The sequence below is a fragment of the Callionymus lyra genome, chromosome 3, assembly GCF_982586985.1.
Source record: "Callionymus lyra chromosome 3, fCalLyr1.hap1.1, whole genome shotgun sequence".
Lineage (NCBI taxonomy): Eukaryota > Metazoa > Chordata > Actinopteri > Syngnathiformes > Callionymidae > Callionymus > Callionymus lyra.
Genome location: NC_141820.1, coordinates 10,399,497 through 10,426,504, shown reverse-complemented (window position 1 = coordinate 10,426,504; position 27,008 = coordinate 10,399,497). Strand labels below are relative to the sequence as shown.

At 35.8% G+C, this 27,008-nt stretch overlaps 1 protein-coding gene across 8 annotated transcripts in view; it reads right to left on the bottom strand.

Annotated features, from left to right (window-relative positions):
• Positions 1-27,008, bottom strand: part of LOC148083263 (focal adhesion kinase 1-like) — a 58,977-nt gene that overhangs the window by 19,193 nt on the left and 12,776 nt on the right. For 4 of the 8 annotated variants that reach the window (XM_087786431.1, XM_087786429.1, XM_087786427.1 and 1 more), the window contains exons 2-14: positions 20,059-20,085; positions 16,747-16,991; positions 15,815-15,984; positions 14,543-14,630; positions 14,393-14,472; positions 14,121-14,183; positions 11,172-11,226; positions 5,327-5,467; positions 5,189-5,266; positions 5,002-5,109; positions 3,148-3,265; positions 2,823-2,853; positions 996-1,060 (exon numbers count right to left, since the gene is read on the bottom strand). In XM_087786431.1, coding sequence (XP_087642557.1) covers positions 996-1,060; positions 2,823-2,853; positions 3,148-3,265; positions 5,002-5,109; positions 5,189-5,266; positions 5,327-5,467; positions 11,172-11,226; positions 14,121-14,183; positions 14,393-14,472; positions 14,543-14,630; positions 15,815-15,984; positions 16,747-16,991; positions 20,059-20,085 — 1,269 coding nt within the window. Of the gene's footprint in view, positions 1-726; positions 814-995; positions 1,061-2,822; positions 2,854-3,147; positions 3,266-5,001; positions 5,110-5,188; positions 5,267-5,326; positions 5,468-11,171; positions 11,227-14,120; positions 14,184-14,392; positions 14,473-14,542; positions 14,631-15,814; positions 15,985-16,746; positions 16,992-18,216; positions 18,350-20,058; positions 20,086-27,008 lie in introns of those variants that run through there. The other 4 variants (XM_087786426.1, XM_087786424.1, XM_087786425.1 and 1 more) reach the window with 2 other exon arrangements.

Here is a 27,008-nt window from a genome sequence, read left to right as displayed (position 1 = left end):
GTATATACACGGAAGAAACACTAACTTATGATCTAGTCAAACACCAGTGATCCAGTCACTCGTCTCTTTCAACCTCCTTTGATAAAGCAACATATTTTCAGTAATTTTCATCTCGTCTCAGTTATTTCTTATAAGATCGTGACACACTTCCAAACAAGTGTAAACCTGTCCACCTTCGCAATATGCTAACGAGCTAAGTTGTTAGCGTTAGGTCATTTATAAAGTGTTATGTGTGCGTGTGCAAGGAGGTGGGATTTATTATTTATTTGGTGATATCGCGACACGCTGGCGGCTCCTCTCTGATGTCGCTCAGTTTCGCGGGAAACCGATACAAGTCCCGCCTATTTTTACAGTAAATACTTTTATACTCAACATAATATTGTATTGGTTGTAATGCTTTTCTATTCTTATTTTAACTAGTTATATTTGTCTAATTATTATGATTTATTTATTTATTTTAACTATACAATTTTTACTTTTATTTTGTGTATTACATCGTTTGCTGCCACTGGCACAGAGACGCAAAACTGACCCACTTGTGCATTTATTAAAAGTTATAATTCATGTTCAATAGATAAATCTTAAGACAAACATGCATATGTGATTATTAGACCAAAGTAGTAGGATGGAATAGTTTCGATGAAACCCATCGTGTCAGTTCTAGGTTCCACCACAGATATAACGGCGAGTTACTAAACACGTGCATCATTTTTCCTCTGGATATACCATTGGGAGGTGAATCGGAACAGAAGACAAAGGGAAGGAGGAAACGTCGCTCCTTGTTTGGCTTCGGAGGTGGCGATGTCACCATGTCTTCAGCCAATCAGAAGAGAGGACGCACAAGCGTGAAGAGAAGAAAATAAAGATTGAAAGTTAAACACAAAGCAAAAGATAAGAGACGCAGTGATGGAGACGAAGTGATAAAATGTAAAGTAAAATAAATAAGTGAAGAAACAGATTTGAAAATAAGTTAGATTTGTCTGAGTTTTTCTTACCTGAAACTGAAATGGTTCTCACTCCGCTCCGAACTGCCTCCAACTTCTTCTCATTGTTGGACAATCTGTGAGGAAAACAAAAGTGATTTTCAGTCAGACGAGAACGATAGAAGAAAAAAACCCAAATCCTGATGATCTCACCGAGATAAAAGTGTCTCCACATCAAGACTGCTGGAGATCAACTAAAATCCAGTAAATGAAGTCTTACGTTTTCAATTACCCCCCCTCTCTCTCTCTCTCTCTCTCTCTCTTGCCCCTCTCTGAGTCAGCTGAGTCTTACTACTCTCTTTAAAGCCCTGACCACAACAGGCTGAAAGAAGGAGAAGAAATGTTGGGAGGAAAAAAAAGAGAGCTGGTGGTAGAGTAAAGAGAAGGAGGAGGAGACTCCTCGACACTGCCGTCTGAAAACCCCAAGTGGAAAATATTTGGCTCCTCCGCAAATCTCCTTATTTGTGCAGAGAGAAGAAGAAGAAGAAGAAGAAGAAGTAGAAGTAGAAGAAGAAGAAGAAGAATAAAAAGAAGAAGAAGAGATGGAACCAGATGGAGGTCAGGTGACACAATTTGTTTTTCACCTAAGTAAGTAATTAATTTTATTTACAGAGAGCTTTTCCAGACCAGGGTCACAAAACGCTTAATCAATCAAAACAATACTCAATAAAATATATACTTAAAAGGTCAAGTGTCATGATAAAGGCTTGAATAACCTACAAGCCTTTATCATGACACTTCAATGTCACTGTCACTGTCACTGTCAATCATGTGTAAATGACAGGGTGGTTGTTTGGAGTTGGTAGAAATGCAACGAAAGGATTTTTAAGGCGGAACTAAACACACTAAAGTACTTTAATAAAAAAGAAAAAATGGATTTTTCATGTGTCACTGAATTCAAGTTCTCTTCATAGTTTCATAGAAACACAAGAGAATTTAAGTGTTCAGTCAATTTTTTTTTAAATACGTTTTTTTTCCTGAACTCACGTCATTAAAATATACAACTCAGTACCTAAAAAATGTAATAAAAATAAGGGGTCATTATTTCACTTTCTATGGGATTTATAGGCTTGTTTTCTTTTTGTTTCTGGAAGAAGGTTTTAAAAGTGACAAAGAAGAAGTATTGATGTTAATAAAGCTGTTCCACTAAATACACAACTTTGTATTTTTAATATATAGTATATCCTGATGATTTAGTGACTTCAACATTAATGAATATATTACTTGAAGCTAAAGAGTATTGATCTTTTCGCAGAATTTCTCACCGTCTTAGAGGAATTCACTTTAACGTGGCAATTTGTATTAAACATTAACATGACAAATTAAAGAATATATGGAACATATTGTATGGCTTTCTAAAAATATGTTAATTTGGAGAATTGTATTTCAAATATTGTATCGCAATAGAGTTGTGCTGTGCACTTGTTATTTGTAGTTGTTTTTTATTTATGAATCATTTTATTTTATCACCTTATTTCAACCTTGTTTATGGTTTTTTTTAATTAATTTAAATTACTTTGGATTGAGGCATTGATTGCTGTGGTTGTAGTAGGTAATGTCAAAGGTTTTATTTAAAAAAAAAAAAAAGATCTTAAAAAAGTCAAACTTGTTATTATCCATTGTTCCCTTGTTCCCTGCTTACTAACTAAAATTCTACCAGTTTGTCATACAACATAAATTATTCTTAATAACCACGAGAGTTACAGGTACACCTTTTTTATATATATTAATTCATTTATTTTAATTAATCCCACATAATATATTGAAAAGATTTCAATGTGTTGTTATCTAACTATTTTAACTGACGTCAGTTCCTCAAACGACAAAAACGAAACTTACTTTGGAAGAGAAGGCAGCGCTCTCTCGCCCTCTAGAGGATGAAAAATGCATCATAGTTAGACACGTGACACGTCATTTACAAGAATATAATCTGATGACTAAAGTGGACAATAACATTTGTCTCTCAGCATCCATTCTTTAAGTGTATTTTTAAATATTTAATTGTAAAGTATATTTTCAATATTATGTCAAAACATTTCTATAAAATCATCATCATCATGTCACACTAGATTATTATTTAAATAAAAATAAGTAAATAAGTCTTTATGTATTTCTGTGGACGAATAAATACAAGCAAACACTTCAAGTCTTTTGTCAAAGGAACCTTTTTGAACTCTGACGATGAACGAGTGGGTTTCCATGGAGACGAGTCGACAGTAGCCATCAATCAAGTCGGCCAAGTTCTCTGCCATGGTCAGCGAGGCTGTTGTGACTGTGAGAGGCTGTAAACACACAAACACAGGGTCCAGTTACAAAGAACCATTCTGAGTCACGGTGTCACGGTGTCAGGGTTGATTCTTCGCTGGTGCCTCCATCTGCCACTTCAATAACATGAGACGCTTCTCAGTGAAGAGGCTACAGAACGATCAAGAGGTCGTTTTCTTACGTCAGATTTTATCTATTAATGAATAGATTTAACAAGTCCTACTTGACTCGAAATCATTTACGTTTCTCCACATCTTCTTCAAATAAATGATTAAAAATGTTTAAATAGTTTCAGTTTTGTTTAAAAAAAAATCTCAAATGTCATGATGACGCACTATTGTTCGGCCACAAATGCGATAAACGCTTTGAACGCGCAACTCTGGTTGTTAATGTGAACCTCGATTTACAGTTGCACAACTTATTATTTACAGAGTGGTTCAATTTTAAATGCTTAACTGAATTAAAAAATGTGCCTACTCCATTTAAAATGCATAACTAGAGTTACAACTGCGCAACCCAATTTACAAATGTGTAACTCAATTTACAAATGTCTAACTTGCTTTACAAATGCTTTACTCAGTTTAAAAACATGTAACTCAGTTTACAAATATGCAACTCATTTTACAAATATGCAACTCATTTTACAAATATGCAACTCATTTTACAAATATGTAACTCGCTTTACAAATATGTAACTCGCTTTACAAATATGTAACTCGCTTTACAAATGCGTAACTTGCTTTACAAATGCTTTACTCAGTTTAAAAACATGTAACTCATTTTACAAATACAGTATGTAACTCATTTTACAAATATGTAACTCGCTTTACAAACATGTAACTCGCTTTACAAATGTGTAACTCAATTTACAAATGTCTAACTTGCTTTACAAATGCTTTACTCAGTTTAAAAACATGGAACTTAGTTTACAAATATGCAACTCATTTTACAAATGTGCAACTCATTTTACAAATATGTAACTCATTTTACAAATATGTAACTCATTTTACAAATATGTAACTCGCTTTACAAATATGTAACTCGCTTTACAAATGCTTTACTCAGTTTAAAAACATGTAACTCAGTTTACAAATATGTAACTCATTTTACAAATGCATAACTCGCTTTACAAATGCGTAACTTGCTTTACAAATGTATTACTCAGTTTACAAACATGTAACTCAGTTTACAAATGTGTAACTCACTTAACAATTATGTAACTCACTTTACAAATGCGTAACTTCAGTTAATAATATCTTGTTAGAGTAAAGAAGGCGTAACACCGTTTACAAATGTATGATTCGCTTTTCCAAGCCGTACGACGCATTTGTGACCATTTTTAAACAATAATAGTATAGACGTCTATCAGTGACTTATGAATATTGAACGGTTGAATTCAATATGTAAAATGTCGAAACATTATAATTGAATTTTATTTTTTAACCCACTGAACATTTTAATTAATTGAATTGAATAATGTGTAAATTAAAAAGGCTGTCATTATAAAATATATATATTTAACATGTTTTACTTATAGAGACTAGAGACTCAAAAATAAAAGTAAGTACTATGTTTAAAAAATAAATATATTTTGACAATATTCAATTAATTGCACAAAATTATTTAATAAAAAAAAATTAAATGGTTTAAAATAGAAATTTATAAAATTAATTATAAAAAAATAAAAAATAAATAACTGGTAAAAAATAAATAAAAATATATATATAAAACCCAATAACATCATGGACTGTACCTCGGGGGCTCCTGCTACGTTCAGCTGCAGGATCCCTTTTCTGTCCTTCTCCTCCACAGCCGAGTACTGGATGGACTGGATCTTGTTGAAGTTGGCGAGATGTGTGGGCTGGAAAAAAATAAATCGATAAATACAAGTTTATTTATAACAACATCTCCACGTTAAAGAGTGAAACCTTCGGCCTTACCGTGGCACCCTTGTCGGTCAGGTAGCTGATTCCTTCCTCCGGCCCGATCGCCAGCTCGACCTGGATCACCCAGCTGGACTGTAGCCAGACGGAGGGGTTAGTACCACCGATAGGGGGCGACATGACAAAAACTCTCACCCCCAGGGCACACTTGAAGCACTCCTTGTCGTAGCGGGAGATGGGAGCGAGCGTCTCCAGGAACTTGAGGATGCACTGCTCGTCGTTCAGATTGGCCACTTGCTTGAACGTCTGCTGGATCAGTTTTCGGAGAGTCTTCGCCTGAAGGACGAGAGACACGAAGGTGTTTCACAAAGTTCTGTTGAGAAAGTCCTGAATTCAGAAGTGAGGGTCGACAACAATGTGATGGAGCGACTCGTCTTTCAGCTTCCTGCCCACTGTCAGGCTATTGAGTAAAAATAATACATTTTTATTTTAATGTTTTATTTTAATGTTTTAACACTTCACTTCAGTACTTTTGTACTATGTTGTACTTCTACTGTATATTGATATATATTTGCTTAATTACATTACTTATATTTATTGTATACTACCCTTTTGTCTTTTCATTGTTTTCATTTTTAAATTACATTTTTTAAATATATTTTATAATCATTATTTTATTGCATATATATATATATATATATATATATTTTAATAAAGGAATACTGTGTGTAGTATTTCCTACTAGTCTTTCCAAACCAAATTTCCCCATAAGGGGAAAATCTTATCTTATATTACATGTCTTTAGTGTTTTTGGAATATCCATTGAAAATTATGTTTTTATTTCCGTGTTGATGTTACAAAAAGAGACTTAAATTTTCTGTGTCTGATTCTATGACGGAAAGATGAAAGTTTACAAGGAAGGAAAGTTTGCTTTCTCTCCAAGATCCACATTTTTTTAATATTGGTGACTAGAAGAGTGAGAATAATTGTTAATATTTTATGCCATACAATTTAAAATGAGCTCCAGACAGAATTCTTTGAATATTCTACAGGATTTCATTCGTCTGGGGAATCAATAAAGTATCCATATATCCATATATCTAAATAATATCTTCTTTTCTATGATTAAACTACGAATATATTTGTGGATTTCTGTAAGTGTTTACATGGAGTATAAAAAAAAGTGTGTTTTATCGTTTATAGACAAACAAACATTGACATATTTCCCATGTGTTTGTAATTCCTTTGCTCTGCATCGGACAACAGACCAATATTTTAAAGGGTATAATCTGGATTATCCGAGCCTCCTCTCAGGCTTAGCTGTCTTTCAGTTCGACTTTTTATTTCCGGGCAAACGTTAATCACACTTTACGAAGAAATTGCTAAATGTAAGCCTGTCAAAGCGTTTGGAGTTTCCAGGCCAAGACAATCCCTTCTACACTTCATCACATGTCTGATGCAAACCTGAAAGCAATCGCTGATGAGAGCTCTGATCTGTTAAGCTTCATCTTGAGATCTATAACGTGAAAACGCTGTAAGCAACTTCAGTAATCCAGAGTGTCACGTTCTAAGGCCGCAGAGTGAAAATCCACATTAACCCAGACAGACACGCTCCCTCCACAGACAATCCTAGGCTATAAATAACCCTCCGTATATATAGATTAAAATCAAGATCAGATTAAACTCCCGGACGAACAGAACATTTCTTCACAGTTTCCGTTTGGTATTAGCAGGAAAAAGTTTTAGCACATGTATTATTCAGCTGCTTTTTTGTGAAAAAGGACTCAAAAAAGAAGGAGCAAATATAGTGTGAGATTAATAAGAAAAACGTAAATAGTCTTTTAGTCGACATGTTTGTGTCAATATGTTCTTGAACTATAGCAGGAACGTTGCTGAAGCAAAAGAGCCAAATAATAAGAACTTGATTTAAGTTATTGTTATTTATTATAGTAGTGAAACTATTTTTGACACTTTATATGATAGAGAAGACAAACTCTCAAATTATTTTCAACTGTAATCAAACAATTTCCAACTATAATCGAACAATTTCCAACTATAATCAAACAATTTCCAACTATAATCAAACAATTTCCAACTATAATCAAACAATTTTCAACTATAATCAAACAATTTTCAACTAAAATCAAACAATTTTCAACTTTAATCAAACGATTTTCAACTATAATCAAAGAATTTTCAACTTTAATCCAACAATTTTCAACTATAATCAAACCATTTTCAACTATAATCAAACAATTTTCAACTATAATCAAACTATTTTCAACTATAATCAAACAATTTTCAACTATAATCAAACCATTTTCAACTATAATCAAAATTGTTGTGAAAAAAAATTGAAATGTAATTTAACTTTTTTTAACTGATCAAACAAGATGTTTTTTATAGATTGAAAATGATCGGAGGAAAAAACTGCTTCTATTCATTCTGCCGCTTACTCATACTTTTCTATTTGACTGATCACAACTTTTACTTCACTCTTGAATTGATGTTATTCCATATATATTAATTATCGGTGTCAGTTTCTTATCATGGCTCCACAAATGGCAGGTTTGTGACCCATATTAAAAGATCTGCTGAAAATGATAACAACAACAAACTATAAAATTGATCTCAAATCTTCACTAAACAGATCATATCTCAAAGTGAAATCCAAGTTATTATCATGACATTCATCACGACACACTGAAACATCAAAGCCACATCATGTTATCAAATAAAAAAAAAAGGTCAGAGCAGCTCAATCTGCTGCCGTCATCAATATTAACGATCAGACTGTGATCTCTGAAGGAGGGTCGACCACAGGAACATCGCTCACTATTTACTGCCGTCACCATCTGCTCGGGAGCGAGTGTGGGTTCAGGACCGACTCAATAGAGAGAGAATAATCCCATTAAATGACCACCACTCTTTTCAGCGCAGAGACTGACGAGCAAACATGGCAGCTGTGCTCACACACACACACACACACACACACATACACGGATGCAGATCCACTGGATCCTGATCCTTGGACGACTGCTCCATGGAAGTCCAGACAGATGTTGTAAATACGTTTTTTTTACCGGGCTTTAAATCACGGAACAGTGTCTCAAAATCAGAGTAGATGAATGTACTTGTTGATATGATGACCTATGAAGATGCCAATGTTTAAAATGAGATTATAAATGTCAACAATAAGAGTGAAACTGGAGCTTGTTTGGTGAAGGAGAAAAAAATATATAAGATAATTAAGATCAATTGAGCCTTAAAAGAATGAAAAGACAATATCAAAATCAAATATATATAGATTGTGTTTTGATGTGGTTTGACACTAAATGCTAACAAGCACACATGAAGGAGAAGTTGATGCAAAAGTGTTTTTTTCTTTGCTTATTCAAGGCTCTGAACATATTTAGGTTTTTTAATAGGTATTTAAAACTAAAAACATGTCACATTTCTATTATATTATTATTTTTATTTAATAACATTATAATTATTTTATGATGTAATCATTTATTACAATGATAATAATACAATTATTGTTACTCCTCTAATATGTGCAGTGAATATGTATTATCTTAAATTAAATAATGTTTAATCCCTTTACTATTTGTTTAACTGTGAACATTTCCAACATGTCAAAAATGTCCTCACTGTGTAAAAAGGGAATGTCTCTTATCTTAAAGTGATAGTTTACCAAAATTCAAATTTCACTCATTTTTTACGCACACTTATGTCGAGTAAGGGTTTGGATTATATTCAGAGTAATCTGTTCCTTTTGGGAGTATGTTGGTACGAGGGCCTCGTAAGGAGCTCATTAATCTTCATCTTCCTCACCGAAAAAAAACATCCAAATACCTCCATACTGCTCGTCTGTGACATCCATCTTGTATTGAAGCTTCGACATGAGGAATTGTTTGGAAAAATAAAATTAAACAAGTCTTTGTTTAAGCTCGTTTACAGCAGAAGCTAAAATGCTAACATGCTACACAGACAGGAAACACTCGCACAAGCTCCCAGCGATGAAATCTTACTGTCATTTTTTTCCAAACAATTCCTCATAATTAAGATATTATTAAGATAATAAGATGTCTTAAGAAACATCTTAAGACGTTTCTATTTGTTCAGGCTTTTCCTTGATTTTCTGGAACTCCTGTGTTGTTCTCAGTATTATCATGATCTTTAAAGTATATACTTTTTTGATTATTGTTTTGATTGTTTAAGCGCTTTGTGACCCTGGTCTGGAAAAGCACAATATAAATAAATATTACTTACTTACTTACTTACTTACTTACTCATATCGAGGCTTTAAAACAAGATAGACGTTACAGACGACCAGTTTGGAGGTATTTGGATGTTTTTAAAGGTTTTTGGGACAAAGATAAAGACCAAGACAACTGAGCTCCAGTCGCTACATTAAAATGAAGAAACATTTTTGTCTATAACTCCTAAAAAGGAACAGATTACTCTGAAAATAATCCCAACCCTTAGTCGACATGAGTAGAAAACTAGTTAAATTTTGGTTGAACTACCACTTTAATCCCACCGTCGTACGAGAACATTGAAGAAGCCAGAAACCGCGAGAGGTAAAGTGGTGAGATGTGCGGCGGTGATGATGGGGGGGAAGCAGAAGGACTTGTCACAGAAGACAGAAGGGGGGACCACAGAAGGTGGGACACTTTGACACGTCCCCTCCTCCCTCCTCATTGTGTGAAAAGGCAAGTGGGTTCCAGCGCGACCTCAGGGGTCACACACGTAGGCAGTTGCGATGCCTTTCTGCGGAGCATCTGTCTGCAGCGATAGAGATGGGGGCCCCCTTTCTAAACACACACTCGCACACACTCGCAGACGCACACAAAGAGGGTAGGATCCTGCCGTCTGACAACGCGTGCCGTAAATTTTTCAGATACTGACACCGACCATTATACAAGCACACGCTCGCTAAACTATTCTCTGCTTCTTCTTCTAGCTCAAGGTTAGAGGTGTTAGAAATATCAATATATCGCAATACTTTTCTTCCATGATACTGTATAGATATTACAACAGCACTTTTTCGTTTTTTTGTTGTTGTTTTTTTTTTCAAGGGGGTTTTAAAATCTTTATTTTTATTTTATTTATTTATTATTTTTATCCAAACAGTTCTGCTTCTATTGGATTAGTTCAATAAAGTGCGTAAAATAAAATAAATTCCATTTCTTTTTTTCCCCATTAACTATTAACATGCAAATATTCGCGATGTTTGTTTATTTTTGTGTTGAAAAATTAACATTCCAAGCGCTAGATGGCAGCATTTATTACATCCTTCACAGCTAAAGGAACAATGCAATCCCCAGCGATGACTGAGGACGAGAGGATACAGTCGACTCCAGCGGCTTTTAAAGCTGATTTTTGGACATATTTTGGTTTCAAAACAAATGAAAGCAGCTACGACTTCGTCAAGAGTCATGACTGGGAATGAGAGGATACAGTCGACTCCAGCGGCTTTTAAAGCTGATGTTTGGACATATTTTGGTTTCAAAACAAATGAAATCAGTTACGACTTCGTCGAGAGTCATGTGGTCCGTAAATTCTGGGTATGACTGAGGACGAGAGGATACAGTGACTCCAGCGGCTTTTAAAGCTGATGTTTGGACATATTTTGGTTTCAAAACAAATGAAATCAGTTACGACTTCGTCAAGAGTCATGTGGTCTGTAAATTCTGGGTATGACTGAGGACGAGAGGATACAGTGACTCCAGCGGCTTTTAAAGCTGATGTTTGGACATATTTTGGTTTCAAAACAAATGAAATCAGTTACGACTTCATCAAGAGTCATGTGGTCTGTACATTCTGCAACACCAGAGTCAAGTACTCGACAATACTACACATATATCCTTGTTACTACCGCGTCATAATTCCATTGTTCCTGTATCGTGATACACATGAAATCGCCAGATTCTTTCCAATACACACCCCCTTACTTATGATATTCAAGTCTTACAATATTTTATTTATACTTTCCACTGAAGGACACGAGACGACTTTGGCCAAAAACACTCACCTTAACAGAATCCAGCAGCTCTTTGGGGAAAAATCTTCGTAAACCAACATCTTTCCTGAATAGAGAGTGGGAGAGGGGGGAGAGGGGGGAGAGGGGGGTGGAAGGGGAGACGGGGGGGCGGGGGGTTACCAATTAGACGGTGGAATGTAAATTCAAAGCATTTTTGTATTTATCTGATCGTGAAGGAACATTTTTTTGTCGACCATCAGGAAATCAGCAGCCAGCAGACAACATTAACTGGTTACCAACAACACTGGAAACATTTGCTTCCTTAAGAAAGAGTAACATTCACATGATTCATACTTCGAAGGAGAATGTGCAGCAATAGCATCAGTTATAAGGTGTGGCTTTGGTTGATGGCAATATACTGTGAATTGAACCCTTTAACAGGCAGAAAATCACAACGATTCACTTTAAATAAAGCATATTATTGTGTAAAAATAAAATTATCATCCTTATTGATCATCCAAACATACCTCAGCTTTCATTACCGACATCTTATATATAGCGTGTCACACTACAAACCAGGGCTGAACTATTTTTTTTTCTATACAAATTCACATCAACAGTTCAACAAAATTCAATTACAAAAGCAGGCTGTCATTAAAAAAAATAAAAGGAAAAAGAACTCTACAGTAGGGGGCGAAAGCGCCTTTCACTTTTCGTCTCTTTTTTGCATTTATTAAAAAATACACTAATGGAATATAGAAAAATATTTTTACTCAGATTTTTTAATCTAATTTGTGTGATTAATAATTAGATGTTGTATTGTTTTGTATATTTTCCAATCCAGATATGTTTTGTGTAGTGCTTTGTTATAACAGGTTTTAATTTTTACAGTAAAGAGTTAAGTTATTCTTTTTTTTAATTATATTAAAATCAATTTATGTATCAATTAATGTAACTAATTTCAGATTTTTCTATCAAATGTTGTGTTCCTAATACTATGCAATGAGTTGTAAAGTAGAAATTAAATAAAATTAAATAAAGAAAAATAGAATTGCATACCGAATAGTAAATTCAAAATAAAAACAAAATTAAAACAGACAATTATACAACATAGTTCAGCACCGGATTGAAAAGGATTTAACGTGATTCATTTATTTCTTGTTGTATTTTAAATTAATATTTACAACGTACTACAGTAAATCCTGTTAAAGCTGTTGCAGAAAATTGACGTCACTGGAATTGCTCTCGATGACTTGTTTTTTTCAAACTACAAGTGAATATTATGGGCAATGATTGATAAGATAGAAACCGTTGAAAAATGCATCCCAGCTGGAATCACTAGTGAGGAAGCAGGAAGAAGCCGCGTCGTGACTGCTGACATTCCTCACAGCTAATTGAATCGCTCGTTAGGCTGACGGGGCCGACAGAAAGACTGGGTCTGATCTCGGGGCCGCTCATTACAGTCGCACTGTGTCGGAGCCAGAGCTTGTTAAGCTGACGCTTTGTTTCACAACAGCAGGAGGATTTTCGCTCGGACACACCGGGGAGTAGCTGGGAAACCGAATTAAAAACGACTAAATAATGCATTAATTCACTCGGATCGTGATGAATATTTATATATATTTAACTATATATGAACTTTTCCCTGATCATCGGGATTGAAATTGATGTGATTCATATGACATTAAACACCAAAACTTGTCTGACAAGACACTTTAAAAGGTTGTAGCATTCACAGCATTATTGACAAGGAGGTTTAATCCATATTAATGAAAAGCTTTTACACATTGATTAAAGGATCTAATCAAACATCTACCTTTAGAGAAGGTTTGATTTGCCACGAAAGAGAAAAACAAAAAGCAACTTTTATAAAAATTATATTTGAAGAAGATTTGATGTTACTATGTATATAATAAAGTATATTTTATTCACTATATTGATGTATTATGCTTTTATTATAAACATGTGTATTGGTATGTTATATTTATTTAGATTTTATCCACGTCCATCTAATGCTTTGCTCCGTTTAGTTTAGTTTTTCCAATTTGAGGGAGGGATTGTAATTTGTGTAAAAAAAAAAAAAAACTAGGAATATGTCATTTGTATTAGGGCTGAACAATTAAGGGGAATAATCTAATTGCTATTAATTTAATATATATATAATTTTTCATTGTCCTGTTTTCATTCGTTTGTTCAGTAACATTAAAACCAATTCATATCACAATAAAATCAATGTTTTTCTATGAGATTTTAAAGATAAAGTCATAACGCTTCAAATTTGCCTTGAAAAGATGAAAACATTCACTGCAAAAAAAGCGCAAAAAAATCGGTTTTGTTTTGTATTTGATAGGAAAAAATGTTTTGATTATAATTTAAAAAAAGACTGGAAAAAAACAAATACGTAAGCATTACAAATGAATTTATGTCTTAATATAGCCTTCTGCTTAAACAGGAACATTAATACTTTTTTAAAATATTTAGATTAATATTTGTGTATAACAGACCGACCTTCTTAAACATGCAACAAAAAGACAATAAAAAATATGGTTGATAAACGTTTAAAAATACTGTTATTAAATTACATTTAAATGTGAATATAGATTCACTGTTATTGTTAATAATGTTAATAGGAAAAGTATTACACTTGAGCACTAATATTTTACAGTTTTTGTTTCAATTTAAACCAGTTACGGTCCTTGAAACATCATTCAACCGACGTCTCCGAAGGTTTCACCATCTTTGACGAGTTATTTACCAGCGTTAACAAGTCTCCGCAGCAGGACGGCTAAAGGTCGCCGCAGACAGCAATTAGTGGAATTTCTATCTTCCAAAATCTGCCATAGATCTCTACGCCGTGTTCCTGACAGCTGTGAGGATTTTGTTAATCGTGTTTCTGGGATACACACCAGCAGGAAAGAACACACTTTATACCCAGATAAAGATTTTAAAAAAAGGGTTTGAATCCTCATTAGTGAGTCGAGCGCATGAAGAAATACTTACTCCAGTAGTTCATAGTTGGATTTTTTATCCAGGGCGTTCCCCCTCATCTCTTTGAAAAATCTCCTGCAATGCAAGCAAAAATAAGACATGGAGAGCTTTGTTTTCTTCCCACTAGAGAGGTTTAAATGTGTATTTAATTCATATTTATAAACATAGTTTGTATGTGGGATAACTAGGACATGAACAACCGGCTTTTTTGTTCGAATTTCATTATAAGCAACTCCAGATAAATCATTAAAATACATAGAATAAGTATAATTTAATTAAAATACCTGATTTCTAGACAGCCAAGTTTAAGAGCCACATCTTGTTCCACATGATCTCCCATTTCTGCCATGTAGTCATTTTTGACCTGGAAAAACAAGAAAATGAGCAAAATATAAAGCAACGAATCCAACGAGTACAAGTATATCTTTTAGTACCTGATGATAGAAGTAGTTGAGTGTCGGCTTGTCTTCTGTAAACTGCTGCACAAAGCCTTTTGGAAGGTAACGTATCCTCAACTCATACCTGAAAATACACAATATAAAAATTAAGATTCAAATTAGATGCTCAAAGAGGTCAAACCTGCCAAGTCATTATATATGTGGCCCATTGACTGGTCGACTCAAAGTGTATTGATTGATTAATATTGATGTCAGTAAGACATAAGATAGGAAACAGAGATCATGGATGTCAACAATTATTACGGGTAGGAGTTAAACCAAACCTGGGCAAAGTTCGACTGCACTTATGTGGCCCCTGTGAGGTGAAGATCACATAGAAACTGGTCCATTTTAAATCTATATATGTATATTTAAGACCCTTGTCCTCTGTTTAAGTAATATTCATGATCATTTTATGATTAACTCGAATATGGTAGATATATAAATATATATGGAATAGAAGTTGTTTTATATTAGATTTATTTATACTGTACCATTACCCAAAAATAAATTTGCCATATTAACTTAATTTTATTCGATTTTTTTGTATTTGGTTATTTTATTAGTTGAGTTTTCCCATTATCTTTTTTTTTTTCACTCCATTATTTTTAGCTTGATGGCTCCAGATGACAGTCACTCTAAAAACAGTGGCCCCCCGAGTTAAACTTATGTTAAAGTAAAGGAATTTGATACGAGTACACGGTAAAGGAGGAGTAATACGAAGATAACTGATATTGATTAAACATTCAAGAATAATAAAACAAAAATCATAGTTGTACGATTGAGTTTACATAATATAAAGGGCCAATTGTCTTTCTTTCTTATCCCACAGCAGCACAAACAATACAAAGGAAGGACAGACAGACAGAAAGATAAAGTATAATATATATATAACATATATAATAGTTTGAGGGGCAATGAAGAATAGACACATGGCTATTGACTTGACTGACAAAAGGAGTCATCAAGTTCGCTTTCTTCTTTTATTTCCACAGCCTACAAAAGCATTAGCATCAGGAGCCCCACGGTGAATATATAGCCGTCCAGTACATCAACATTCAAACTGCCAGAGCACAGCAACCACACTCTGGACGCTGCTCAGCAGATGGGCTCGTATTGTTTCTCAAAAGTTTGAATAAATCTCTTTTACAGCTGTAACATAGTGTGTTTCAAAAACACAATAAACATCGCGTTAAATCATCGATTCAAATTGAGCAGTGGCTAATGAAAGATTTTTATTTAAGATTATAGTCGTGGGTTCACACTTGCCTCCACTCCTCGATTGGTCTCGTCTGTTCGTACATCTCTCTGATGTGAGAAACTCCCAGATCCGGATGAAGCCAGTGGACCTTGTCTCTGGATTGGCTGTTTGTGAGACGCAGGCCGAAGCAGGAGGTCCAACGCACCTTATGGATGTCCAGTATCTTCTGGATGATCCCCTGAAAACACAAAAAAAATGTTATTAGGAGTTTAAGAAAATATCTATACACTTACATATTGCAATATAAGTTCTCTCTGCATTATTGATATTAAAAAAGCACTTTATCGACTACATTTATTTTGCTTTCAAATAATATTTTGACGCAAGAATAAATCGTTTATTACTTGTATTGATAATTCCATATTTTTAATTACAATTAACATTCTAATATTTAGAGCATTTATTGTTGTTTTTGTTCTGGCCACTAGATGGCAGTCATTACGTCCTCCGAGGCTAGATGAACATTTAAAAACGGTGACATTCCAGCGATGACTGAGGATGAGAGGATACAGTCGACTCCCGGCAGGTTTTAAAGTTGATGTTTGGACATATTTTGGTTTCAAAACAAATGAAAGCAGTTATGACTTCATGAAGAGTCATGTGGTCTGTAAATTCTTTGGATGACTGAGGACGAGAGGATACAGTCGACCCCGGCAGGTTTTAAAGTTGATGTTTGGACATATTTTTTTTATATGAAAGCAGTTACAACTTTGTGAAGAGTCATGTAGTCTGGAAATCCTGCAACACCAGAGTCAAGTACTTGACAATACTACAAATATATCCTTGTTCCTATAGTAACGCAGTATATAGTATCGCTGCCCCTGTATTGTGATACATAAACGTAACCACCCGATTCTTGCCAATACACCCCTCATCTAAAATATTATTTCATTTTGACTCACATCTAGATAAGCGTTCACGTTAAAGGTTCACGACTTACTCTGACGTCGGTCGCGTCCCCATATCTGATGTTGGAGGACCAGCTGCTCTGTTCCGTGTTCGTCTCGAAATGATGGAAGACCTTAAGAACCCTGTCCACGGAGCTCCCGATGGTTCGGTCCGACCCGCCCCCGCTCAGGCGTGACTTGGAGCCTCCGAGGAGTGTGTGGTTGAGGTTAGGTTCCAGGTACGGTGACGCCATGGTTTTCCCTGCCGTTACAGCTCCTGCTATGTGTCTGTCATATTCTAGAAGACAAAAACAACAAAGGCATCCCTTTTTTTTTTTAAACGGTCATCAGAGAGACATAAAAACAAGGTGGTTGCAGTTCAGGTCAAGGTTTATCTTGTAAGTTACAACACTTAATGGACATAAAAGACAATGTGTCTCCAGCAGCCAAATTTCCGTTACAAAGAATTGTGATGCACATCCTGGAATGCTAACTTCAAAACAACATTACGAGCATACTTTTTCCAACAGTTCAACAAGTTATTCTGTCTCTTTAGCTTTTTGTGTAGCTATCTAAAGAGATGTATTCATAAGATTAGATTATTTGAGTACAAACTATTCACTATTAATACCCGTAACTTCACAAACAGTTAAAGTCGTCTCATAATTTTCTCAACTCAAATCAAAGTAAGCAAATTGAGGTAAGTTATGAGTTCAAAGACTGCTCATCATCGAATATAATCTCTGTTCTCTCAGCGCTCGATTCATCCATGAGTCAGATTATAAAACATAGCCATTCAAACCAAGACAATCAAATTAGCACATTTAAGTTTGTATGAATATTCACTGGGACCTCAATAACCATGCCAAAAAAAAAGGTCATCTAGTTTTCTACCTCATGTACATGAACTTGCTATATAGTTGTTGCGTTTGCTTTGACATAAAGGTGTCGAAAATTCCACGTGTAATAAAAACCAAGCTTTTCCAGCTTTGGGAGAAATAAAACTCTACGTTAGAAGTTCACATTAGACTCAAAAAGGTTGCGCAACATGAACAAAAAAAAAACTCATTCAATATCTGATACCATTGCCATCTACCCAGTGTGTTATAATTATAATGTTATAATTTAAAGTCCTTACGATGTATGAGTAAGACTTTTTTCAAGAAGGGCCACATTTGATAAAAACAAATCCAGCGGAGACTAAACGTGAACGGTGAGATCTTAAGAGTTATCTTAATCAGAAGTTCAAAATAAAAGCTTCTGTATCATCAAACCAAAATGTATGACTCGTTTACAGATAGAAAAACAAATTAAGAATTAGCGCCGAAACTTGGGAACTTTATTTTCCAATTGAACCGTCGGAACCGGTGTCGCATTTAAAAGCTTTATTTTTCACTTTTCAAATCTCTGGTTGAATAGAGCAGTTATTAATGGACCATGTGCATAAATCTGCCTCAAAATGGCCTCCAAAAGGTTCCTGGGCCTGACTTTGAACATACCTGGAGTAAGATAGAGACTCGTACCTCTGTCCCAGCACATTGGGAAAGGGTTACATCCACTCGTGACCATAGAAAAGCATCTCTGTCCCTGACCGTCAGTGGTGATGACAGGAAGGCAGTTTGTGGCTTCACATCCACGCATGATCATAAGATATTAACTATTATTTTACGGGTCTGTCGAAAAATATTTGAAAGTAGCCTAAAGAAAAATCAAAGGTGTAAATCCTTGTTGGAAAAGGTACATCCTTGAGTCCGATGATGTATTCCAGAAGGATCCCCAGTTATGTCGACATCACAATCCTCTCCCCTAAATTGCTTCCAGTGGCCCCTCTCTAATGACCCGGCTCTGCCTATTGGCCGGTCCCGGCCTCATGCCTGGACTCCATAGTTGCAAAGTTGCCATGGCAGTGTCAAACACCTCCCGTTCTCGGGGAAACTCATCGAAAGAAAGAAAGAAAAAAATCTGGTCAAATCCAGCTGAAAGTTGGGACTCGACGTGGAATAAAATCCCAGAAAAGGCAAAAAAAAACGGAGTGTGTCAGGAAAAAACAATGGCAGCAGACAAGACGGGAGAGAAAAAACACATGGGAAGGCGGCGATTGTTTCGGGATGAATGGGAGGAAAAAGCAGGACAGCAGTGCACAAGTGACAGCGGAGTGCTGGACAAGTGAACCAGGCAGGGGCAAGTGGAGAAGAGGGAGGAGCTTAGAACTGTTGTTATGCTAATAACTGGTCCTCACGGTTAAGCACCATTGCACATCCCACCCCCCTTCATTTGATGAACTTAACTTAGTATACTTGCATTATTACTGGAATGTTTTTCATTAAAACCAAAGCCTATCAATAAATAAGAAAATATAAAATGCATTTACTTAAACAACTTATTTATGTGTAGTTTGGTGATTTTACAGGGACGTTTTTTTACAAGATCTTATTGCAATGTTTATTTCCCCCCAGAAAATACAGATCTAATGGATTTCTGACCTCAAGAAATATAAAAACCTTACAGCATATGTTTGCTTGAAGCGAAACGGTGTATTGATCCTCCATTTCTCAGCGTGTTAAAATGAATAAAGTTGTATGTGGTCCTTTGAAGAAAAAAATATTTTGTAATAAAAGGGGAACTTATCAGATATGGAAAAGTATGTATGACTTTATGGAACATTTTAAAATGGAGAATTTAAATAGTTATATCAATATAGCGTTATTTGTTGTTAAGAAATGTTTGTTAATTACTTTACTTTATCATTTTATTGATCTATTTAATCTTATTTTAACATTGTGTCCGTGTGTGTTTTAAATCTTGTTTTATATTATTATGATTGTATTATGTAATGTTACATTTAATAAAGTGAGATGGTAAAAAGAAATTGTACCTCCAAAAAAAAGTGATTATACAAAACCTAATTTGTTCATGAGGAAGAAACCTTAGACGAGGAAAGAATAGACAAGGTTTAAAGCAGATGTAAATTACACAAACTTGAGCTGGCAACACCTCGACGGTCCCAAAGGCTCATGACATTTACCTTCTCGACGACCAGATGTGCATCACTTTTTTTATTGGCGCCTTCTCTTCTTAACATCTGTGTCAGTGAGTGTGTAGCTATTGTGAAGGGCCGGATGATGAGGACAGTTCTTCTGGGAAAGAGCCAACCCCCCCCTCAAACCACATTTCCGTGCACATGAGCAAGTCAGCAGGGAGCATGAGGAACAAGTCAAACATGGCGTTTGTTTAAATTTGTGTCTGGTTTAATTTGTTGTAGTTAAACCGCAGAATACTTCCAGTAATATTGTGGTGATAGAAGAGTTATTGTCTTATGACCAAGCGTTCTTCAGGTATAGAGAGACAAGAGTACATTTTCTTACCTGTATAGAAGGCAATCCTGGAGATATCTGGAAGACACGAAAGTGACATTGATTTAATATTTAACATCCACTTTTGTGAACAAACATTCATGCAACAGTCCACTTTTATTTTTTTTCTGTTCTTTCACTTCCTTTCTCTCCGTTTCCCATTCAAGATCTGACACCTACTTCAACCACTCGAACCAGACCCGTGTGCAAGAACAAAGGATTTCCTGTGTTGGTACAGAAGTGTTGTGGCTCACATTTTTTTTGTATGTCCACCTTTTTATGCCTTAGTTTTTTTTATTGTATTTCTTGAGGGTTTTGATCCTTTTTTCAGTTCTTTTTCGCAGGTTCCCTTCTTTTCTTTTTGTTCCCTTTTTATTCCCAGTTTCCGTGGATTTTTGGACTCTTGAGATATTGGACTCTGGTTATCGTTGACAACTTGTTATTGTATTTATTGGGCTTCACATGGCTTAATATTAAATAGTTCTCTTACATAATTTCCTGTGGTTCACTCGCACCTGCCTTATTCAGACCGTGACGATAGGGTCACAATTCATCGAGAAAGGTTAAAGGATTAGAGGGATGTCTAACAGAAATCTATACCCTGACGAGATTAGACATCAGTAAGTAAGTGTTGTGGGTTTTCAATAACAAAAAGATGTTTGAAAATGGTCACTTCATCAAGCGTAATGTACATTATAAATAATCATTTAAGGTAGTTTTTTGTAGGCACTTTAAGAAATAAATAGAAATATTACTGAAAGTGGAATCTGGGTAACGTTTTTTTTATATGTTTCAGTCAAAAAGCCACAGCAATATAACCACTAACGTTGGTATATTATTCTCTGTATTATAGGTAAAGTTGCTATGCATCATGGTCTTATGCTGGCTGATGGATTCAGTATTGTGAAAATTGATTGGATCAGCCTAGTGTAATTGTAAAATTGGCTATTCCTTTTTTTTCCAATGAACAGGAAAACACTTTGTATCCTCTGAGGGCTCTGGAATTGATCCTATGCATCAGAGGAAGATGGTTACTAACATAGGGACCGTCCCTCAACATGCAGGAGGAATCTGTACTTAAATTAATAAGGACGTTTGCAATAACAAAGAAAACAAACCAATAGAAATGGAAATATTGTAGATGAATCCAGAAAAAAAACCTCAATAGTGAACATGAGCTGCTTTTAGATCGTTATGACGGTTAAGTTTCACCCTTATGATGGTGTCATGGTGTCATGGTGTGTTCTTAGACATAGCGAAAGTGTCAATCTAGACGAAATATATGATAGTAGTATCTACACAAGTATTTAATGTAAACTATTGAAGAAAGGAAAATAAATAATATGTTCTATTACATGTTTATAAATGAAGATTACATTCAATACGTGCAAACTATATAAAAATTAAAGTAAATAGAACATGACACGAGCTCCATTTATATATAATCAAAGGTTTCTATCGTAAAATGTAAAGGTCTTCTTGGGTTGTTGAGCCAAAGAGAATTCAAGTTAAGTCGACAAACGCATGGAATGATATATGTTCATGGCTATTATTCACTAGCTACAGGGGTAACCTAAATAACCTTTCATATCGGGCTCCCCACTTAATAGGTGTAAAGTCCCCACAAGACTGCTGCTCCATTACAAAAACAAAGCTGTGTATTGGCCGGGGGTCAGAAGTGTAAGTGGTACCAGACGCCCCCGGTGGCAACACAACTGCTGCCTAAGCATTCGCACGTACAGTAAACGCACAAACAGGCACACATAGGACGTGGCCGGGGTCGTAAAATGACAGCATAGTCCATCAACGTTAATGATGTAATGGCCACAGAAAGGAAATACCAGTCAGGTGACTCATGGTGCGTTATCGACCCTTTGCAACATGAGACCAACACTTTCTGGCCCTCGAGGAGGATAGAACCATGAGGTATTCCCTTACTAATGATTCCTGATGTTGGAGTCTGCCAACACAATGTATGGATTGAGGGGGGAAAGACTGCAGGGGAATAATATTGAAGTGGGAGTGAGAAGGAGTGTTTGCAGGAGCGCCAGTGAAGCGATGGTGAATTTAGAGAAGGTTGATGAGGCTCTGCTTTGTAATATTTCGCTCTGATCTACTCAAGAAACCCTGGTGTCATTTTTCTACCAAGGAGTGACATCTAGTGGCCTTTCAAAATGAAGACACTGTATCATGATACAACAGTTTCATGAGGCGTCATCAAAACATGAGTAGTTAATAACAATGAAAAGATCTTATGAACACTTGTTGTTTTATTTACATTTTAATTTAACAATAACTGGCATTAACGTTCAAAAAGTTATGTCAACTTTTAACCAAAACATATGCATCGGATTTAAAGGAATTAAATTGTCACTACTTTTTCGAAGATTATTGTTTAATGCCCGCAATTAACGAAATCTGCAAAGTACTGACAATTTTATCTTTACGTTTATTCAACAAGAATGATTAGAACTTGTAAACTTGCATACGATGTGCCACCCCCCTCAACAACCTTCTTGGGAAGGGTGATCTGAACAGCTCCCATAATGCTTTGCCGCCCAGCCAACCAATCACAGCCGTCGATCACTTACGACATAGTAAGTAAGTAAGTAAGTAAGTAATATTTATTTATATAGCGCTTTTCCAGACCAGGGTCACAAAGCGCTTTAACAATCAAAACAATACTCAAAAAAGTATATACTTTAAAGATCAAGATAATACTGAGAACAACACGGGAGTTCCAGAAAATCAAGGAAATAAGAAGGACATAGCAACTGGCGTAGAATTTAAATGCAGTGTTGTAGCGATCAAACATCGTCATTAAATAGATAAAGGTGTAGAAAGGCATCATGGGAGCTCACCGTTTTGTTTGTACCATCATTAAGTTGTGTGAGGTAATTAATGAGTTCCATCCAAGTACTGAGGTGGTGTTGAAGTTTTTTTTTTTGCTGTTCCAATAAATCAGCTATTTGCAAGAGAGTAAACAAAAAAGAAACCTTGTGTGAAAAATAAACAAGTGAGCCGCGATATGGCGAGGGACCACTGTAACTGAATTGGTTTTTCCCCAACAAAGGCGGCGTCCCTTTGGAGACCTAATGTGAATGCCAGCGTGGTGCTAATTACTAATTGTCTATTCAGCTTCATCAAACACATGAACACACAATAGTTCGCCTCAAACACCTGCTCCCACTGCTCTGTTGTCCGCCACCTTGCTCGCTCACACACACACACACACACACACACACACACACACCGTCAATCTTCGCCATGTGTCCATGTTTTTACAAAACACCAAGTAAATGGCGGTGCCATTGTCACAGCAGGGGTTATATTGGTGCTCACACTTTTTATGTAGTTTATCAACAACGTAGAGAATGAGACATGATCAATGGCCCAGCTGCCTCATTTGAAATGGTTTTCTTTTGTGTTACGTTCCAGTTTAAAGAGGAAAAACAAATCTCCAGACTAACTTGACGTCACCCCCTCCAAGTGTACATAATCCCAGGTACCGTTTCAGGCAGAAGAAGTAGTAGTTAGTTCACACGAAATCCAAATTTCCCTCATTTTCATTTTCTACTCGCCATCAAGTCAACTAAGGGATGGGTTTATTTTCAGAATAATCTGTTCTCCTAGGAGTTATATGCAAAAATGTATGTCCATATGGCGGCCACGAACAGCGCTAATTCACGTCGTCCTTTTCGTCCAAAAAGACACTTCAAAACATTCAAATACCTCCATAAATTCTTCAGAAGAAAATTAAAGAAGTCTATATTTTGAGCTTGGTTTTAGCAGAAGCTAAAAGGCTAACATGCTACGCTAACACAAAACACTGTGGGTACTTTTTGCAATATGTATGTCCTTTTGGACAAAGACAATTGAGTCTGTTATTTGGGCATATATTTCTGTCCAATAATTATACCCGAAAAAAAAAGACACAGATACTCCAAAACTATACTTTGGTCGCCATGAAGGTGAGAAAAGAAAATCAACAAAACTGCTAGAAAGTGATGACTTTACAGCTGGTCTTATTTAATCCCTACAGATTTCCCATCATGCTCTGATCAGAATAAAAAGAAAATAAAAGTCGATTTAAGAAATACACTCGCACTAGATAACTATTTGTCGTCCGTTTGTCGTCCGATACTTACAAAAAGAGTGAATGAAAGGTCTGGTTTGATTTGTAAAAACTATGTTTTTCCTTCCAAAATACCAACACGCCGTCTCGACTGATGCATTAACAAAAAAGATACAATTTTATGATTGCAACCGCAGCAGGGCTTTCTAGCTAAAAGCTGCATTTACAGGATTTTGTCTAAAGTACGTGGCTGAGAGCAACCATGGCGGATCACAGCGACTCTAGTAGATGCGTCTCTTCACACCCAAACATAAAGCAACTAAACTGTCAGATTAAATATATTTAATCTGAGGAGCGGGGCCAGCTGTCGTGCGTGGTTTTTACTAGCGTCCAAACTTTGATCGTCGTGGCGAGACCTTCTGGACGAGGTCCAACAAAAAGAAACACAACCAAGTTAAATATGAATAAACGGCTAAAGACCGCATGTGACTCGATGACGTGTCGATGAAATGCCGAGGACCACGTTTACACACTCTCTAGCACGCTGAACACGAGCACGCCACATAATAAGGTCACGTGAACGCTTCAGTGATTATTCACTTTTGTATGCCGAAGCGCACACTATGACACACACACACAAGTGTGCAGAGTTCAGGTGCAGTGGAAAATCTTGCTGGTTTATTGGGGGCGACGCACACTTGAGGAGACGTTGACTATTTATAATGCAATACAACAGAATCAGAGCAACACAACTTGGTCGTGGAAAAAATATGAGCGGCGTACTTGCCCGAGCGAACCATGACAATTATTTATTCGCATCATCTGACCGTGTACAGAGTCAGCTCGGGCAGACTGGAAAATGCATTCATTATGAAACGACTAGCCTCGATCCAGCAGCCTGTGGTCTAGTTTCAGCAGAGCCTCGCAGGGATATTTGCGATCGGAACGGGATCCATTTGTCGTCTTCCTTCTTGAACAGATCCACGTTTACAACCAAGAGATTTCTGATTTATCGCTCAGATTTCAACCAACTTTAGCCTCCCAACCCTATATAAAAATGATGAGACAGCTGGTGAGGTATCATGATACAGTGTCTTTGTTTTTTTAGGCCACTAGATGGCACTCTCAGTTTGAAAATGATACCTGGTTATTAAGAATTAGTGGATCAGAGCCAAATATTGTCAAGGAGAGAGCGCCATCTAGAGGCCTTTCAGAAATAAGACACTATATCATGATACTTTAGCAGCTGTACCGTGATGCATCATCAACACAACAGTAGCTCATAGCAACAGGGGTCTCAGACTCAATGAAACAAGGAGTGAAACAGGACCTTTTAGTAATCTGGGTCAGGGGCCACACAAAGTGTTTACTTAACTAAACCGTCCTTAACATGAAGTATGAGTCTTTTTGTTATATTTTGGATTCTATACATATTAATTTAGTCAAAAACTCCTTTCCTTTTTACCATTTTAGGACCTTCCTGTGAACATTTTGGAATCATTTTATACCTCAGCTTATCTTTAATACTCTTACAAACTAAAAATGTATTTCAGTTTTAAGCCAAATGACCAGTGGGCTACATATTATATCTTGGTGGGCTTCAACAAATACAGATAGCAAAGTTGGAAAATAGAGCCGTTGGAAAACATCGATACACTTAAATATTGCATTATGTTTTTTTCACAGAACTCTATCGATATTCAAGAGCACTGCGTCAACTTTTATTGTTGCTTTCAAACCACATTTTATTTTTATTTAATAGAATGGCTTTATTGTCATTCTATAAAGCAGCAGAATGAAAATTGGAGCATAACTAGCATTAGCGGAAAAAAAGACAGTGTGCAGACAAAGAGTCCTAGAAAAAATATGTATAAAACATATACATTTCCAAGAGGAAACGGAATATGTGGACATGAGCATTACAGTACAAATATATACATCCCAGTTAAGCATAGTTATTTCATGGTTTATATTTCGAATAAGTGTGTATAAATAATTGTTTTTTATTTCATTTAACTTACAACACAAACAAACAAACACCGTAAATATTTGCAATTAAACTTTCGGCCGCTAGATGGAAGCAGTCATTACGTCCTCCACAGCTTAATGAAATCCCAGCAATGACTGAGGACGAGAGGATACAGTTGACTCCAGCAGCTTTTAAGGCTGATGTTTGGACACATTTTGGTTTCAAAACAACTGAAAGCAGTTACGATTTCAACAAGAGTCATGTGGTCTGTAAATTCTGCAACACCAGAGTCAAGTACGCGACAATACTACAAATATATTCTAGTTATTACAGTACCTCACAATACATCAAAATACATAGTATCGTTATTGTCAATACACACCCCTAGTTGACAATAAGTCTTGAATAATGCATTTTTTTTAAATACAAGTTCAGTTACAGGAAAAAAAACATGATGTAAACTAACAATGACAAGAAGCCAACAAGAAGAGAAAGATGATGCCAAGTGTATAAAATGCTTTAACAAATTTCCATCAATAATTGACTCTCAAAAGTATCAAAAATCTCTGAACTATAAATGATGTAACCCAGAAAGTGCTGCAGCTGGAATCTCTCTCAGCAAGTTCACCCACATAATAAAACACCGCCGCCTCCACACAGATGGCACGTGGGAAAATACTCAGCTGAAGGATGTACACTTGAATCTAAAGATAAATTACAAATGCACTATAGATATTTTTGGCAGGCAAACGTACAATCACTCTTTCAAGGCAAGAACCCAACTCAAGATTCATAATTAAAGGAGGATTTTTGCCTTCAGCTCGGTCACCGTGAGGCTTATGGAAGGATGTGGCCCATGAACATGGAATGCAATAACTTATTTCACTGTAACTTAAAAGCCAGAATATTCAAAAAAAT